At 39.6% G+C, this 16,975-nt stretch overlaps 2 protein-coding genes across 4 annotated transcripts; both read right to left on the bottom strand.

Annotated features, from left to right (window-relative positions):
* Nucleotides 1-435: 435 nt before the first annotated feature.
* tdrd7a (tudor domain containing 7 a) lies at nt 436-8,410 on the bottom strand. Its single transcript, XM_037249636.1, has 21 exons — nt 8,189-8,410; nt 7,523-7,667; nt 6,947-7,058; nt 6,729-6,815; nt 6,452-6,486; nt 6,247-6,287; nt 5,718-5,888; nt 4,881-5,591; nt 4,575-4,771; nt 4,028-4,217; nt 3,711-3,822; nt 3,174-3,385; nt 2,800-2,934; nt 2,581-2,664; nt 2,367-2,501; nt 2,043-2,153; nt 1,713-1,872; nt 1,495-1,620; nt 1,132-1,456; nt 869-1,029; nt 436-653 (listed from the first exon to the last, which is right to left on the bottom strand). The coding sequence occupies exons 1-21, from the start codon at nt 8,390-8,392 to the stop codon at nt 436-438; spliced, it is 3,672 nt and encodes a 1,223-aa protein (XP_037105531.1). The 5' UTR covers nt 8,393-8,410.
* Nucleotides 8,411-9,240: 830 nt separating this feature from the next.
* Nucleotides 9,241-15,358, bottom strand: stra6l (STRA6-like). 3 transcript variants are annotated; one of them, XM_037261600.1, is made up of 18 exons: nt 15,126-15,358; nt 14,834-14,906; nt 14,095-14,195; nt 13,581-13,711; nt 13,378-13,498; nt 13,250-13,295; nt 13,017-13,142; nt 12,761-12,834; nt 12,518-12,653; nt 12,286-12,436; nt 11,967-12,042; nt 11,810-11,891; nt 11,682-11,730; nt 11,477-11,594; nt 10,959-11,078; nt 10,485-10,648; nt 10,214-10,357; nt 9,241-10,122 (listed from the first exon to the last, which is right to left on the bottom strand). In XM_037261600.1, the coding sequence occupies exons 1-18, from the start codon at nt 15,128-15,130 to the stop codon at nt 9,917-9,919; spliced, it is 1,923 nt and encodes a 640-aa protein (XP_037117495.1). In that variant the 5' UTR covers nt 15,131-15,358; the 3' UTR covers nt 9,241-9,916. The 3 variants fall into 3 exon arrangements, with proteins under 3 accessions (XP_037117495.1, XP_037117476.1, XP_037117485.1); XM_037261581.1 differs by having other exon boundaries at nt 15,137-15,358; XM_037261590.1 differs by having other exon boundaries at nt 14,095-14,162; nt 15,137-15,358.
* Between the last annotated feature and the right edge of the window lie 1,617 nt (nt 15,359-16,975).

Here is a 16,975-nt window from a genome sequence, read left to right as displayed (position 1 = left end):
AATTACATGTGATGCATGTTTACCACTTGATTCAATTCCTATGCAGCAGCAAAGTCTTGTAGTAGTAAGAAAATTAAAAACTAAATGATTGCAACAAATACTCAAGAACTCTTATGTAGGCTTGGCTGATGCTGATGAATAATAATTAAAAAAAAGTCATATACGTAGGTATAAAACACATTTTATCAGTGTGGGTGCATCAAACCTTTTGAGTTGCAAACATTACACCAAATAAAATCCTACTTTTAGTAATTATGACATCTATCATGGAAAATGTATAATGGACTCTAGGTGGGATTCACATTTAGCAACAGTGCAAGAAAGACCACAGCATAACACTGATAATCCAGTAACAACTTTTTATTTAACTTGCAGCTGTTTCAAAACAGAAGCATGACAACAAAAACATGTGTGATATTTCCAATTAGCATGCACTCACTCACTGCAAAAATCCGCCATGAGGGTGTGGATCCAAAGGTCCTTGTCTTCTACTTTAGTGTCCACTAAATAGACCGTTAATTTGCGCTCCCACAGTTCCTCTTGGACCTCCGACTCATCTTGTATACTTTCGATCTGGGCGACGAGCGCTTGCTTCTCCACATGGTTCCTGAAGACCAAGGACGCCTCTTCTGACCACTGGCACTTTGGCACACCTGGAGGACAGAAGGCACAAGCTGCTCGATAGATGCCTCAAATAAAGGGGTGGGGTCGTTGTTTTGTCATGTGGTGCTCTGGCTCATTGTTTCACAAAGACCACACTAAAGGTAATTCAAGAAATGGAATAGGACACTCCTGTTGTCTTTGGACAGTCTCTTTAAAAATCATTCAGGACTCAGCATGAAAAATGAGCACCAAGTGTTCAACTCACCTGCCAGCTGTGCAATGACGGCCTGAAAAGGTAGCTGCCGAAATTCTTCAATCAAGGGTTGGAGGAAAGAGCTGCGGATGAGCTCGTGTTTTCCGTGGTCCAGCTCGTAAACAGAAATCAAGCCGTTGGACAGAATCCCCTTCACCACTGCACGGTACCAACTACGTGGAGTGAGTCACAGGTGTAAAAGATACTCCTTTTATATGTACATTACAGAACCACCTCATCTACAGTACATAACTTTCATAAAGTCAGTCACCTACCTTTTGTCTATTTTGGCAGCATAAATGTCTCCTTTTTTGATCTGCACATCTGTGGGGCTCACAGTCTGATTGTAGTGCAGCATCATCTCTCCCATCAACATGACCAATTTATGCAGGTCCTGCCACAGCTGCAGCACAAAGTAACCAGGGTGGCAAGCTGCTGATATGTGGACATCCATGTTCTGACCAAGCTGAAAATTAGAGCACAAAGGAAACATAATGATGATGGGAGCGTTCGAAAATTTCCTGATGCAAGTGCATTCGGAGAGGAAGGAAAAGTGTGCTCCGCTCCTGTACTCACTTACATACGATTCAGACAAGATTGCTTTAAATAAAAACAAACACAAAAACTCATTCTCATACAGACCAGGGGGAGCGCCAGAGGTGGGGGCATCGTGGGGGTTGTTTCTGCTGAAGATGATTCAAATAGCTGTGGCTGAAGGTAAGTTGGGCTGCTTACATCCAGTCTCTTGATTGAAGCACTGCCATCTACAGTTTGAAAAAGAGAAACATGCAACACATTGAAATTGACGGGAACAACACATCAATTTTGTGAGTTATTGGGTGAGCAATGTCCTTACTACTAGTGGCCGTGAAGCTTCTGTTGCTGTTGAGTGTCTGCCACACTTCAGGGTTGCTCAGCTTATGGTTGATGCTCTGGTGCACGTCCTCGTAGTCAGCACGAACAAACAGGTACATGTGCACAAGTTTCCCCTCCTTATGCTCCTCTAACTTAAGAATCTAAAATAGGTAAGGCAGTTGCGAGAACACAAACACACATAGCGCTCGTGTTGGTGTGGAGTCACAGTTGTGCAGCCACAGCCTGTAATACAAGTGTACATCCCCAGGTTCCACAGAAATAATAATTACATTACATTTTAGTGTAGCACACAAAAAAAATGCTACGTTACCTTCATTTTACAATCCTCAACACCCAGGACAGCATTCTTCAACCAGGAAACGACATCTAGGCTCCACTCTCCCTCTGGAATCATCACATCCACCAGACGACATCTGATGGCCTGGGCAAAGAGAAAGTAGTTTTCACTGATTATAAAAAGAAACAGTTTGTTTCTTAGTCTATCATGGATGAAGAACCATTCACATTTACAGTATTTAGTGTTACGTGTTCTGAAAAGACAACAAGATTATTTGAACAATTGCATAGCATTTTACTTCCACAGCTAGGATCTAAATGACAGAGGAGAAGAAGCAACTTCTCCAAGGAGACAAACCTGTGGCGGGATGAGGGCAAAGTCTCGGAGAAAAAGAGGGGGTATCTCTCGAAGTTCAGTGACCTCGACTGTTGCTGAGACACCAAAATCAATTAAGACAACTTCTATGACCCTATTGCCATGAAGGTTGGTTATCTGAAAACAAGAACATGATCAAATGTTTCTGATGAGCCCTAACGGCAAATAGGATGGTAACAAAACAAAAAGCCCATACCTCCACTCTGCAGCATTTATCTTTGTAGCAGGTCAGACACATCTTTCCAATGAAGGGTTGAGAAACCAAGTACTCAGAGGTCACCTGATGGGGACAGATATCATTTTTGAATTAGGACTGCAGAAAATGTAACTAATAATGCAACACATAATGCCTGAGAGCAGTTGCTTCTGTCGCTGAATAATCACACATAGGTCCACAAGTCACAGAAGATCCTACCTGAGAGAGCAAAAATGCTTTTGTTTCTTCCAACAACTTGTTGAGCCTTGTGGCTCCTCTGGAGGGCAGCTGGCAAAAGATGATGCCATCCACACAAATATTTGTGACACATACACCCCGATAAGTAGAATTCACCTTAAGGCAACAGAGAAATGACACAACATCACACAACAAAGTAATAATTGATTCAGAAACCTTGAAAAGTTGACCAAATACAGATTTCCAAACATTTTACATTCTTCAGGCTGTTACTGTAATAACACATCTTCCTGGTTGAGGCTGAGCTTTCAAATGCAAAAGCCATTAGGATTGTAGTGTACATACAGACGATTCGAGTCATCGATATGTGCATCACTTAATCCCATCACACTTACAGTTAAAGGGTTATTCATGGTCTGGTCTTGCAATTCCTTTAAGCAGAGAGAGTTTATGTTGATGTCATCATCTTGTGAGGTATCATAGAGTAAGACCTCAGGCAAGTCACTGGGTGAAGTTGAGGCCAAAATCTCCATTAACATAATCTTTCCAACAGCAAACGTCTCCAAAGAGGACAACACAGATGGATGGGAACTGAATGCCTCTAAACCTGAGGAGAGGGCAGTTACTAAGTGTATGACAGTCAAGTAAAGCAAACACTGACCTGGCACAACATGATGACCACCTGCACAATATCATATGCAGCACAAGAGCTGGAACAAGTATTCGGTTTTTACAAAGTAAATAATGTTCCTTTGTGATTGATATTGTTAGAAAGTATCATTTAACATGATTGTAGTTTCCAGCCGTGAACTCCCCGGCAAACTGCGACACACGAGACGACGACGGTGGTTATGGCTGGTCAAAGGTCATTCCCTGACATCAGATATTCTTCTAGTATGAGAAATCATAATCATTCAAAGTGAATGTGATACCTGCCATCCTAACAATGGTGGCTTGAAAGGGTAGTGAAAGGAAGTCATGGTGCAGCTCCAAAAGACTTTCTCGAGGAATCTCCACAGTAAAGCCATGATCAACATAGTAAACCTGATGGAAGAAAAATAGTGTTTCTTCTTTTCAATGGCTTTATCATTGCTGAACTGATTTGTTTCCATGTGAAGACGAATTACTATTTAAAAAGAACACGCTAGGCACTCCCCCATTTCTCAATCAATTTCCCATCACTCCCCTTGTTGTTAACAGTGTCGATCAAGTGCAAGTAATCAATCATACAGTCAAGCAAACTTGATACCTTGATGTTAGCATTGGTCACCTCCGTGACCTGAGCTCTCGTCAGTTCGTTGCCATTCTCTCCCTTGACTGCTACCAGCTGACCCACGGCAAGCTGAGAGAGAGGCTGGAGTGTGGAGTTTTGTTTATACAAGGCATGCATAGCATCCTCCATTGCCTCCAGGGCTTTGGAATAGCCATCGCCAACATACCTGCACAGGGAGAAGACGTTCTTTTTTTAGATAAAAAGCAGGATTACGACTGACCCCAGTTTTTAGAAGGGCACATGTAACACATGCATGCATCAATAACAAACTGAAACTAAATACGTATGATGTGAGACCTTTTCCAGCCATATCACCCAGCGTGTACTCTTGAATATTTTCTTTTTTTTTTTACTGACAAACTTTAATTGCCCTCTGGGGATAAATAAAGTAATTATTTGATTGAAAATTCTGCTCCACATTTCAACCTGTTCATCAGTAATACAGTGAAAATGAATGAAAATATTTCCGAATTCTAAATATAGATTTTAAGTCGATATATAAATTTTCAGCTTCTTGACATACCGTACAGTAACAGCATTACTGCTTTTGGCCTCAGTAATCAGCACAGAGGGATACTGGACTAAGGGATGAACTAAACAGGGAGGAACTACAGGGCCAGTAACCTCCAGACCAGATGGAAGGTGGTGCCTTCTGCTCTTCTGACTGGCATGGCTCTCAGTGTCTTCTAGCTTCACTCTAATTGGCTTATACAGGATGGCCTGTTCCAAACAAAAAATATGCAGAATATTTGTTTAGAGTGCTCCCCAAACCTCATCACCCCCGACCAACACCACTACCCTTAAAAAACGTATGTGTGCATGAACTTACCTTCTTGCTGTTGTGTGGAATAGGGTATGCCACGGTGCACAAGTCCGGGAGGAGAGATAATTTATCCATAAAGTGTTCAGGGAATGGGGCCTTGTAAGCATCCATGAAAAGTTTGGGCAATGCATGGACCCATAACCCATTACTGTACTTGGATAGAAGCTCCTTTATTCTGTAACAGACATCAGCTGGCAAAACGGCAGCACAAGACTCAACGGGAGGACCAGGGGAGGAAACAGAGTTCAGTGACAATGTGGACTTTTGTGGTGGTAAATCCTCAGAGCGGAAGTGACAAGAAAGAGTTAATGCAGGAGGGTTGGGTTTTGGCGGATAATTGCCCATAGGCGCCATAGAGTAACAATTTGGTCCGCCATTGACAGCAGTTGAAACCAAGTTGACATTACTTGAACTGACTGTGTGACTATTAGACAAGTTTTGTGACATCTTCAAAGAAGTGAAATGATCAGTTGACTGTGGAGCCAAACCGATTGCTGGCTTGGCTAAGGCTTCTCCGGGGCCAGCTGGAGGTTTTGAAACAGAATGCGCTCGGAGAGGGGCAGAGGTAGACACCTGGGAGGAACTTAATGTAGACATCATGCTGGAGCGGAAGGGGGATTTTGAGGGGCCTTCGGACAGGCTCCTTGCCGAAGCAGTCGAGGAAGGCAAAATAGGATAAACCAGGAAGTCACCTTTGGTGCTGCTTGATTTTTCTACCTGTAAAGACCAGAGGATTATACAGTACACTGGGAAACAGTCCACAATAATTTGACTCAAATTAGAATTTCAGCAAAACAAGCCATATCATTCAAATCAGCAATCATACCACGTGTCCTTACGCACCTTACAAATGTGTGTCCACTTTTCCAACTCACTGGTCACCTGAGGAGACAGCTGCTGACCGAACATTTCACTGAAGATAGTGGGCAGTTTTGACATCCACAGCCCAGAGCAGTACTTGCTCAGTAGCTGGATTAATCTCTCCTGCACCACAGTCTTGTCAAGTAGTGTTGGCTGTGTAAAGAGAATTCCCAACCAAATCACTTTTCTGGTCATTCAGCAGAGTAAAACTTTGAAGAAAGGCACTCAACTCTACCGGTAATTCAGTTCAAGGTGACACAATAGATTTGTTGATTTTGTGTGCCTCTTTAACAATCATAACAGTATATTGAATTTTTAATACAACTCTTTCTACTGTATGGGACCACAAAGTCGAGTTGGGGAAATTTGCAAAATTCTCAAGCAAAATCAGTTTATTTCTAAATGTCTCTCAGTATGTCGTGCACGTTCAACTTCCAAAACACAATTTTTCCTGTGTGGCTGCATAAAGGCAAATAGTGAATCCAAAGAAGGGAAAGAGCGATTTCTATACCTCCGAGTTGTTGGTTCCGGAGACTTGTTCATGGGGCTTCTCTGTGTTAACAGAATATTTATTCATTTGAAAATTTCTTACAACTACAAAATACACCATGGCACACTTATAATAGATGAAATATGAAGATCCCAAAGTGCTCTTCCATCACAAATAAACATTGGGTGATTGATGCCAACAACAACAAAAAAATGCTTGTACTAACCTTTCGTTTTCTGCGGAATCACTAAATTCTTGGCCCTACAAAATGGACATGTATTTCATTGTCATGTTTTTCCAACCAATTTACATAATCTAAAGAAAAATGAAAAACTCACTCATGCAATTCTCACCAGATTTGAAAGCAAATGCTATTTTACTCTACAATAAAACTACACAGTGCCCTCATCAGTAGCCTAATCTGATTACATGAAGAAAATGTGCTATGACATGACCACAGATCAATAAGGTGGATGCAGGACTCTTTCTACGTATATCATCACCTGTTTGGGACAGCAGATTGTTTCACAGATGGCTGAGGGGCAGGTTGTCTGTGTGCTATTGGTGGAGAAAAGCACTGGCTCGGTAGCCTGACAATTGAGGAGAACATTTAGTTATTAAGTATAAAAAAAGACTAAAAACCTTAATCATGCCAAATAACATACACAAATCCCCTCCCAAAACTCTTGAATGTAGTTAGCCCTAAAATATGTTCCTGTACCTGACATCGCCAGAAGCACTGAAGCCTCTGTAGCCACCGTGGAGTTGAAAGCGGTTGGCTGGCCTGAATGCGCCACCAGCTGAAGGCTGCCGTAGAGAAGACATTGGCCACCCTAAATGCACACAAAATTTACATTTAGAACAAGGTCTGCGGTCTTGTAGTGGTCAGTGGCGGTATTGCAGGTGGTCCGCAAAATTGGAAACAGAAAATAATTTGTAACATTGTTGGAAATAAAATGTATTATTTAGACTTGGTGTATTTTCCAGCTAATTTTCTGAATCATTTACCCATCCAAATTATGTCAAATGTAGCTGAGATTCCCAAAACAGATGTAAATAAATATAGTTCTATCCTCCTTCGGTGCAAAACGAAATAATATTCCAAAGCAGTGGTCCCCGAGTTGCTTTTTGGTTATAATAGTGGACAAAACCCCTGATTTAGAGCAAATGAGACTCTTTAAAGTAGGTGGGCATTGAAGAGAAAACTTGCATCTACTGGACTTTATATAAGGGGTATTTAAATAAGTAAAGGGAGACTTGAGTTGGCAGTTTTTTATGCATTCTAAGAATATCTTACCACGATTCATGTAAGGCTCGGAATCTTTGCGTCTCATCCTGCAGTTAACGAATTGGGAGCACCCTGATTTCTTGGCGCTCTTCTGTCGCGCCACCAGCTGGGCAATGTGTGCTGTCTCACTGCATACTGCAGCAAAGCATCTCAACTGTAAAGAAGATTGTAGGTGACACATGTATCTTTTTGTGAAACACATATGCTGTTTTATTACTTACAATGCAAGATGAGAACAAAGCGCAGCTGCAGGTCCATACGGAATATAATTGTATCTGTTTGAATTTAGCTTTTAACTGGAAAGGTAAAAGGAACCTACAATGTCAACATTTTGTTGTTTTTAAATGTGCATATCTCTTTTAACCAATATTTACTTAAAAAAAAAACAATTGAAAACATTGCATCTGCATGCATGTATCACGTATGGTTGCTAAAAGTTTGAATTTAGTCTCTCTTTCAGAAACAATTTAGTATGATCTAAATTGACAAAATCAAAATTCACTGATTGATTGTTGATTTCACCTTGGTTCATAAAATCTAATTTATGCAAACACCGTAAATACACAGTGTTTGAACCATACAGTGTCATTTGTTGACATGATCTAATCCTCGCCATAGACAAACCCGAAGATACTTGCCATTAGGCACTCCTAATGATTAAAACCAAGTTCTTACGTCTGCATTGCGGTAGTCCATCCGCACCACAGAGGGTATGCTTCTGAGATAATCCTCCAAATTGGTGAAGCCCAGTTTCTTCAGAGGGATGGTCTCTCCACAGAGTGAGCGGTACTCCGATTGCAGTTTGAGAATACTCACGCCATCCTTGCTAGACTGGAGTACAGACCGCAACATTTTCTTGATGGATTCGCTGTCTGACATCCTGTTTTGGATGAAAACGAGGAGAAAGTTAGATCAGTGTCTTAAGTGATGATGAGGTGTGCTGCGGGAAACTAGTTTAGACCTCGACTCTCACTCCTAATCAATGTGCTGTGGCAGAGTAAAGCTCATTGCAATATTCCAAACACGATTTCCCCCCCCCCCCCCCCCCCCCCCTTAACACGCGAGTTCGTTCCACTTGAGTTGAAATTAATATTTTTGAGATGTTTTAATTTCGATACTGTTTTACTGCTCGTATCGAATAAAAAATGCGTTAAACAATTTACGATTAAATTATGTCACGAAAAGTACATGCATGTGTCTGACAGCTGCCGTTTATGCAGTAGCAGCTAACATTAGCCATCTGCAGCAAATGATGGAAAACTACTTTTCTCGATTACGAGAAACGTTACGATTATAATTCATTGTTTCTGCGTTCAAACTAGAATACTAAGAGATATTCTGGAGTCAAAATTACCTGTCGTTGCCAATGTGCTAACTTTTCACTGTCGAGTGTTGCCACAGACGAATTAGTGCGTTGCCACAGACTAATTAGTGCGTTGTTGTTTTTCTTCCCCTAGGCGTGTTCTCGTCAACATGGCCTCAACCGGAAGTTTGCTATTATCGCGACACACTATTGAGCAGTACTTAGTGAAATTACAGTTTTAGATCACTCATTAGATTATTTATGATAAATATATGGCATGTAAGTTTAGTAGAAATCAGACGTGTGTGCGCTAATTAGGTTCACGTCAAACTTCAAAACCCCTCAATTTGATTACCATATATGTATTTATCTGCTTCAGTTAAATTTAAAAAATAAAAATAAAATAAAAAACACACGCACAGGCTGAAGAATTCAGTTTATAAAAGTTAATGGGTTCAGGGAAAATAAAACATACAAGATATTAAAAACCTGTCACAGGCCCACCAAATTGTTCACTTTTATACTCATAACCACAATGCACTGCATGTGCTATATTGATAAAACAAGGGAAAATATGGACAAATGTATGCACTAAAATGCAACAGTCCCATAATGACCTGTTCAGCAATGAATTAAGTTATATCTTTAACTTCACACTTTTTCTTTGTGACTTTCTTTCAGGCCTCTCACCCAGCAAGCAACAGTTTGGGGTCAAACATTTGTCTTTTGTGATGTCTTTGCTGCTGTGAAGAGTTGTATTTAGCCACAGTTATTGGCAGACAGTCATGAAATAAAGATGTGTTCCTCCCTTCTGCCACATTTTAAAATTTGGGGCATTACTCAATCTTCATGATAGAACAGATACTTAACTCTTCTCAAACCTGTACTAATAAATGTGCATGGATTTATTTAGAAATAATTTTAAGAAGATGAAACTCTACCATAATTACAAACTAAAGTGTAAACAAAGTGCAATTCAATTTTTATCAACTTATCAAATCACACGTGCATTTTGATAAGACCTCCAATCAGTCACAAAATATGTATCAGTGTGTATGTAAGTTATGCATGCTCGTAGTCCGGCGTTTGTGTCTCAGTGCTCAGTGCACCGACGCTGCCTTGTTCCTCTGTGTTTGTGAAGCCATGACCCAAGCTTGCAATATTGTGTCCGATTGAAGCGAAGAAGACACATCCAAAACCCCCAAAGAGGAGAGATGCTGCTTCCTGTGCAGAATAAGATGGGGGTTCCTCAAGAGGGTGTATAACAATGTCCAACGTCTCCTGGCTCGACTGTTTACAGAATACTCTGGAAAGCAGAACAAAAATATGAGCAACAGGAAAAACCACATCAGCAGAATTTGACTTCTTGCAGTTCCTGTTGAATGCAGTTTACAAACCAGATGGTGTGTTGTTTAACGTGGAGTATGTCGGCAGTCTATGTTTGTCCAGGGTGGTGGAGACAAGCAGCTGGCAGAAGCACACCATAACTGGACTGTTATGATAGTGGTCAGCAAAGATCATCCCAATCCATGTACTATAACCTGGGAAATGCACCAATAGTTAGATTTGCACACAGTTCTTTGTGGAGAAATGCACTAAAAATACAATTTTGTCCCCTTTAAGTTGTCTTAAGTAAGTGATTCAAGCATCATATAGTATTAAAATCACCCGCATCCATGGTTTCATAGCCTCGCTGCATTATTGTGCGGTCGATGCGGGACACCAGCCATGTTCCCAGCACAATGCTGATCAGCAGTCTCATGATGCAGTTGCTTATGCCCATGATCACGTTATAGAAAAAGAAAAAGTAGTTGAAGCAGTGGAATGCTTTTCTGAAGGCAAAAAAGAAGGGACAACATTCATATTTTAGGTGATTCATATTCCCATGTTTTATTACATGTAGATATTGTAGTTGAGATATATTCAATGCTGGTTTCAGCAATTGACACTGATGTAGAAAACGGCAACTACAAGTATGACATATGTATAACTTTTTGTGCTTTGCTTTCACATTCATTGGAATACATGGCAAATTCCAGATGTCAGGTTTACAACCATGACCAATATTTCGAGTCCTTGTACTTTTTACATCACAACCCTTCTCTCATATTATATTTGCAATATTAAAATATCTATACCCACCTATTATTGAGAGCCAGAGGTTTTTGTTTATCATCAGGAGACATTTTGTCCTGGAGAAAAAAAATCTGTACCAAAGCTATCTGGAGGATCACCATGGCTACCACCAGACCAATGGTCAGACTAGAAGAAGAGGAACACAAAGAAAAGAGTAAATGTTCTCATATTGATGATGCAGTGGATATAAGTCTACACACCCGTGATCAAATATCAGGTTTTTATGACTTAAAAAAATGAGACATGTACATATAAATCCTTTTTGAAACTCTTAACTAGGATGCGGTTATGCTCATCCAATGAAATTCTAACTCCTATTAAATGGGTGTCCGCATGCACACGTGCCACCATACTGTATCTACAATACCTCCAATTAACCTCAACTATAGTCCAGATGTACTAGTAGGCTTTTTCTTCCTAGCAGAAGCCTGAAGGTTAACACTGACATTTGATTTTGAACTGTTTGTACTGCCATTCATGTCAACTCAATATCCACTGGAGCACACATATATGTAAATGCTTACATTAGGATGCCCAGGTTGGACAGCATGCTCAGGGCTTGTCCATGTTGGATTGGAATAATAATCACATACACCACCAAGAGTGCAACCAGGAAGTGAACAAAGTGGACGAGCACATAACCTGCAATATAAAAATTTAAAAAAACTAATGCTAAAAATGATATATTTATGTGATTAAAAAAAAAAAAGAATTTTAATGAAATCTTACCCCAGAGCGTAAAAGCAATTTGCCATCCAGAGTAGCGTGCGATGGAGGCCTGCCCAAAATCCAGATTTTTTTTTTACAATTTTTAAAGTTGTACAGTAAATGTCATGTGTCTGTTGTGTCACACTCACCACACTGACGGCAGACTTTGGCTTGAGAAACTTCTCTGGGAGAAAACCTTTCTCACCCCTCCAAAGTCTCTTTAAATGTTTCCTGTGGAAACGACATATTATTATGTGAACATGTCAGAGTTTGCGCTGATTAATTGCATTTTCTAGATCCACTTACCGGTAACATACCATTACATGGAACGTGTAAGCAACTGAATTGAGACTAGCAAAAATGGTGGTCGCCCACCAAGTCTCTAGAATGAAAGAAATTAATAGATTGATTTTAACTTGTATCTAGATTAGGTTTTGACAGTCTGTAAAAAAATGTTTTCTGCTATATTTTAGCCCGACTCTGGAACACAAAAGTTATTAGCGATTCTATTATCGCCTCCATTTCTAGTCAGTCTTTTTGTGTGTTAGTAGTAGTTTACAATTCACTAAATGAATCAAAAATGTATACAATTACATATACAAACAAGACATGGAGGCCAACTCACTTTTGGCCACGTTGATGAATTCTTCCAGTTGTGGAATCATTGCTTCCAAAGCTTCATTCTGATTACAGGACGCCAATTGTTTGAGTGTGTTCTTCCACCTGACTACTTGCTCAAAAGCGATATTGCTGAGACTGTAGTCAGCCAGCGTCATCTAAAAGCAAGAACAGATGGCATGCACCATTTGATACCAACTACTTTTGGAATTAAGCATGCAATTGCTTGTGCTCATTACCGTATATAGACCTATGAGGGATATGATGGCAGTGCCAATGATTCTGTTTGGGAACTTGAAGTGTGGATCCCACTCATACACTCTGCTCTGAAACCAGCTTAGGGCCTTGCTGCAACAGTCACTAAAACTTGCGTCACTAGAAATAATAAAAATCAAACAAATGACACAAATGGTGATGAGATACCTGCATTTCTATTTCAATTTGTAACAGTTCCACCCATTCCACTCTGTATTGTATTTTACTTGTGTGTACTTTTCTTCCTCAGAAGTCTCTTAACATGCTGCACTTGATGTTGCTGAGTCAGTTCATCAGAGTCCTGGTGGCATATCAATCTTAACACTCACTTTTTTTTCATTGTAAACACGCATTTAAATCTAATGTAAAAAACAAGTTGTAAAATGCATTAACTGTGAACAAGACTATAACAGTGGGAAAAAATAAAAAGCAAATTTGAAATCTCAATGATTACTCTGTGAGTTCTGATTTATATGCTCTGACCTCGTGTTCCAGCTGCAGATGTATTCGAACAACTTTCGCCAGCATGTAGACAAATCGTCCCAAAAGAAAAATGAGAGAGAGGATACAAGGCCACTGGATAATTATCTTCTGGTATTTCCCCAAAATCTTTTACAAAACACATGTATGTATTGATTTTCTGGCATCAAAAGTAAATACAAACAAACATGTCAGGTGGGCACAGCACTCACCTAGGAGCAGTAGTACCCACTTACCTTGCCATCTGGACATGTGAATGTGTCCCACACTGTAATGATAAGCCTGGAGACAATCAAATAGACATTATAGTAATTTGGCATCACGTTTGCCCATATTAAGACATGCACTCTGAATGAATATTTACCAACACAAAGAGTAGAGAATTCCGAGCACAGCTCCAGCTGCTCTGGAGGGCGTTGACAGACAGGCAAAGAAAGGTAAGTTCACAAGCCCCACCTCCAAAGCTCCAACTAGGTAAACTACAGCTGAGGAGGACCAATTAGTTTATGTGTGTACAAGAGAACATATCTTGTTGGTGGTTAAAAAAAAAAAAAAAAATGTCAGTACCTCTGGCCCAGGGTGGGACACTAAAAGGAATGTAATGTTCCGAGAAGAGCAGCAGGACGCTGTAGGACACCGCGCCAAAGGCGAACCCGTATGACCAGCGATTGCTCAGGCTGCCTATGGTATCCAGAGGTCTACCAAGGACATGAAGACTCATCACCCATCAGGCACACATGGGTTGGAATAAACATTTGAGTTGTGTATTTCATAATAAGCATTGGACAAGTGCCCAATACCAAGGGAGCAATTTGTTCCTGAATCTTCTTACAGTGGCTCCCTGAAATGACCTTATTGCTATTATTACAGACAAGATTTGTCTCTCCATTGTTTGTTGATTAATTTATTCATCGGATCAAACAAAGGTTCAAAAACAGGACAAATGTTTAATTTATCGTGCAGAAAATGCATAAATTAAGATAAATAGCTTGAAGCACGAAAATCTTGCTCTATCTGAGTGATAATAGTTTCTAAGGAATTCTTTACAAAGGTTTTTATTTTTTCTCTGTGATTGACTTACACCACAATGCCAAAACGCCTTTGCAGGAAAGGAAGTCTGTGGTCAATCGCCAATGTTTTGGCTCTTTTCTGAAGGAATGACAGCACCAAGGTAATCAGCACCTGAAAGACAACAAAAGCTAACAATTGCAAAACTTGTCTTTGTAAACTTAGGTAAAAACTTCAATGCACTTTATACATTCTCCCTTCAAGTAAGGTAAAATATACACAGCAAAAAAATTTTAATCCTCAGACTCCTTTTGCTGGACATATATTTGGCCACTTGTTGCTTTTTAGGGGTCAATCATAATCACTCAAGTGGCCAATAAAAAAAATAAAAAAAAACTGCATTTTGAATGGCAAATTGGCTGGAGAAAGATTTCGCAGGAACGGGACGTCAGACAGACACACACTTGGTAAGTCTTCTGTATTAATTAGAATGTGAAAAACAGCACCATCTTCTGTATCATGTGGTGCACTTCAACCCCGTGACTGAATGAGTTATTTCTCACAGATTTCTCCCAAACTCGTGGTTGAATGAGTAAGAGAAGAGTCCAGTGTACATCCCTTGCAATGAAGTACCTGCTCATTCTATCTCAGCAGTGGTGCTGTCGTGCTTTTACTAAACCTATTAATTAAACAAACTGTGAAAGTTTATGAGATTGTAAAAAATCAGTTTGTGGGCACGCTGCTGACTTATAAATAAACACAATTCAACAGTCGAGTTTTCAAGTTCTTGTTTAAAAGGAGGGACGACTTACAGCGGGGATAAGTGTGAGATGCAGAAAGAGGTCAATCGATATTCCATTGTGACAGTCCTGAACTATGGCTTTCCTGTGGGAAAAACGTGAGGATTGTTTTTATTTTGGAGATGTATAAAGGTTGTTTGCATCGGCATAGAACCACGCTGCAACAAAATTTTGTTTTTTAATACCTTGACCTGCTCATGTACTGAACAAAATGGGTAGTAAACACACCAAACTGTCAAAGCAACTGTCAAAGGCCCTAAACTTGGCCCCAAAGTATGGTTGAAGTAAACAAAAGTAAACTCACAACATACTTACACATGCACCAATTGTTCGGTAATCATTGTTAGATTATCCATCGGCTGTCAAAAAGTCCTCAGCACGTCTGATGAGCATGACTGTGTGGAGAGCCATCACTTCCCTATTTCCTGGTTTCACTCATGTGACTCAATCATTTGAACTTTGACCTCAGATTCACCCTTCTCTCATGCATTCCTCCCTTTTCCCTTTCCAGTTGTCATTAATCCTCTCTCTCTCTCTCTCTCTCTCCCTCTCCCTCTCTCTCTCTCTCTCTCTCTCTCTCTCTCTCTCTCTCTGTCTTTTTTAATTCATGAATGAATTGTTTAATTTGTGAACAAATACTGCTGATATTTACTTTCAACTCGTCTTATCAGGAGATCAAGCCCCATTATGGGCAGTTCAAACGGGTGTCCTTATTGTCCTGTGGAGAGAAAAGATCACCTTGAACTTTTCTTAGATCCATCTTAAATCTGCTAGTATAATACAATGGGCAGAGTAGTAATGCACAGTTAAACAGTTCGAACGTTTTATGACTTGATTTTGTTTCCCAATGGAGAAGTACAAAGATTACAAGATACACTCACGGTATTTGTTCTTAATTCCTATTGTTTATCTAGTAAATATAAATGACCATGAGCTACATCCTTATCTGTTCCAAAACAAACAAGAAAAAAGCTACGCGTTACGTATTTCTGCAGAAATACAAGCATAGTAGTTTCTATTTTGACCACCAGGCGACGCTAATACTTTCCAGATAGATTTTCCAGAAACAAACTGTGCAAAATAAAAAATAACAGTAAATCAATCATTTCATCCATCCATTATTTTGTTTTATTTACCTGCAACCACACAGATGAACAGAAGTCCTACAAAAAGAAGTCTCCTCGACATGATGAATGACAATGTCACGCCGTCAGTGCTGTATTTATCAATGTCAGATTAATGTCTAATCTATGTCAATACAGAAGAAGCACACTCAGAAACAAAACACGCACACAAAACTATTTAAGCCCTCGTAGACCATGGGTCGTTTATTACATTCATGTCATTTCTGATATTTTGATTTCACTGCAAATGAAGAATTACGTTGCTCATACTAAATTAGTGCTTTGAGAAAACATTAATTCATCCTGTAACCACACTTGCAATTCATATCTTAAATCATCTTTTGCATTTGAAGTGCAAATGTTTTCAATCCATTAAAATTGTTGTAATGTGTACTTTGAAAGAAATACACTCTTTGGATCAATATTGTCATACTGAGTTTCCCTACAAAGATGGTCAAACCTGGTGCCAAATAACAACTATTTACACATTTCTTGAAATACCTTTATTCATGAAGGGATTTTACTGTGAATAAAACTGTTCCACTGATGAAATTCACTTTCAGGGAGTTTCGCAGGCTCCCTTATAGGCAATCCAAACATTTCTCCCTACTTGCCTGTGGAAAGAAAATAGATAATATGTGAATTATTTCACTTTGATTGGTAAATGGTTTTATTTCATCTTGTGCAAATCAGCTAGGGTAATAGTACTAGGTCATTTAAAAAGTTCAAAAGTAACATGACGGAGGAAATTTCTTGAACTGTGTTAATGCAGATGGGGAAAATGACTCAAACTTCTAACTTGATATTTTTTGGGAGAAATGCAAACCTGAAAAAATACTCATGAAATTCTCAAACTATTTCTTCCATAATAATTATTTAATTATGGCCATAAGCAACATTCCTGATCTGTTCCAAAAAAAACAATAGTACACTTGCTCTCTGGGAGGCTGCTATCGGCCAATCAGAGTTCAGAACTGCAGTTGTAGTTGTTTCTATTTTAACCACCAGAATACACAATACCAGACCTCAT

The sequence above is a fragment of the Syngnathus acus genome, chromosome 1 (assembly GCF_901709675.1).
Source record: "Syngnathus acus chromosome 1, fSynAcu1.2, whole genome shotgun sequence".
Lineage (NCBI taxonomy): Eukaryota > Metazoa > Chordata > Actinopteri > Syngnathiformes > Syngnathidae > Syngnathus > Syngnathus acus.
Note: the sequence above shows the minus strand (reverse complement) of the source record. Positions and strands in the feature narration are given on the sequence as shown.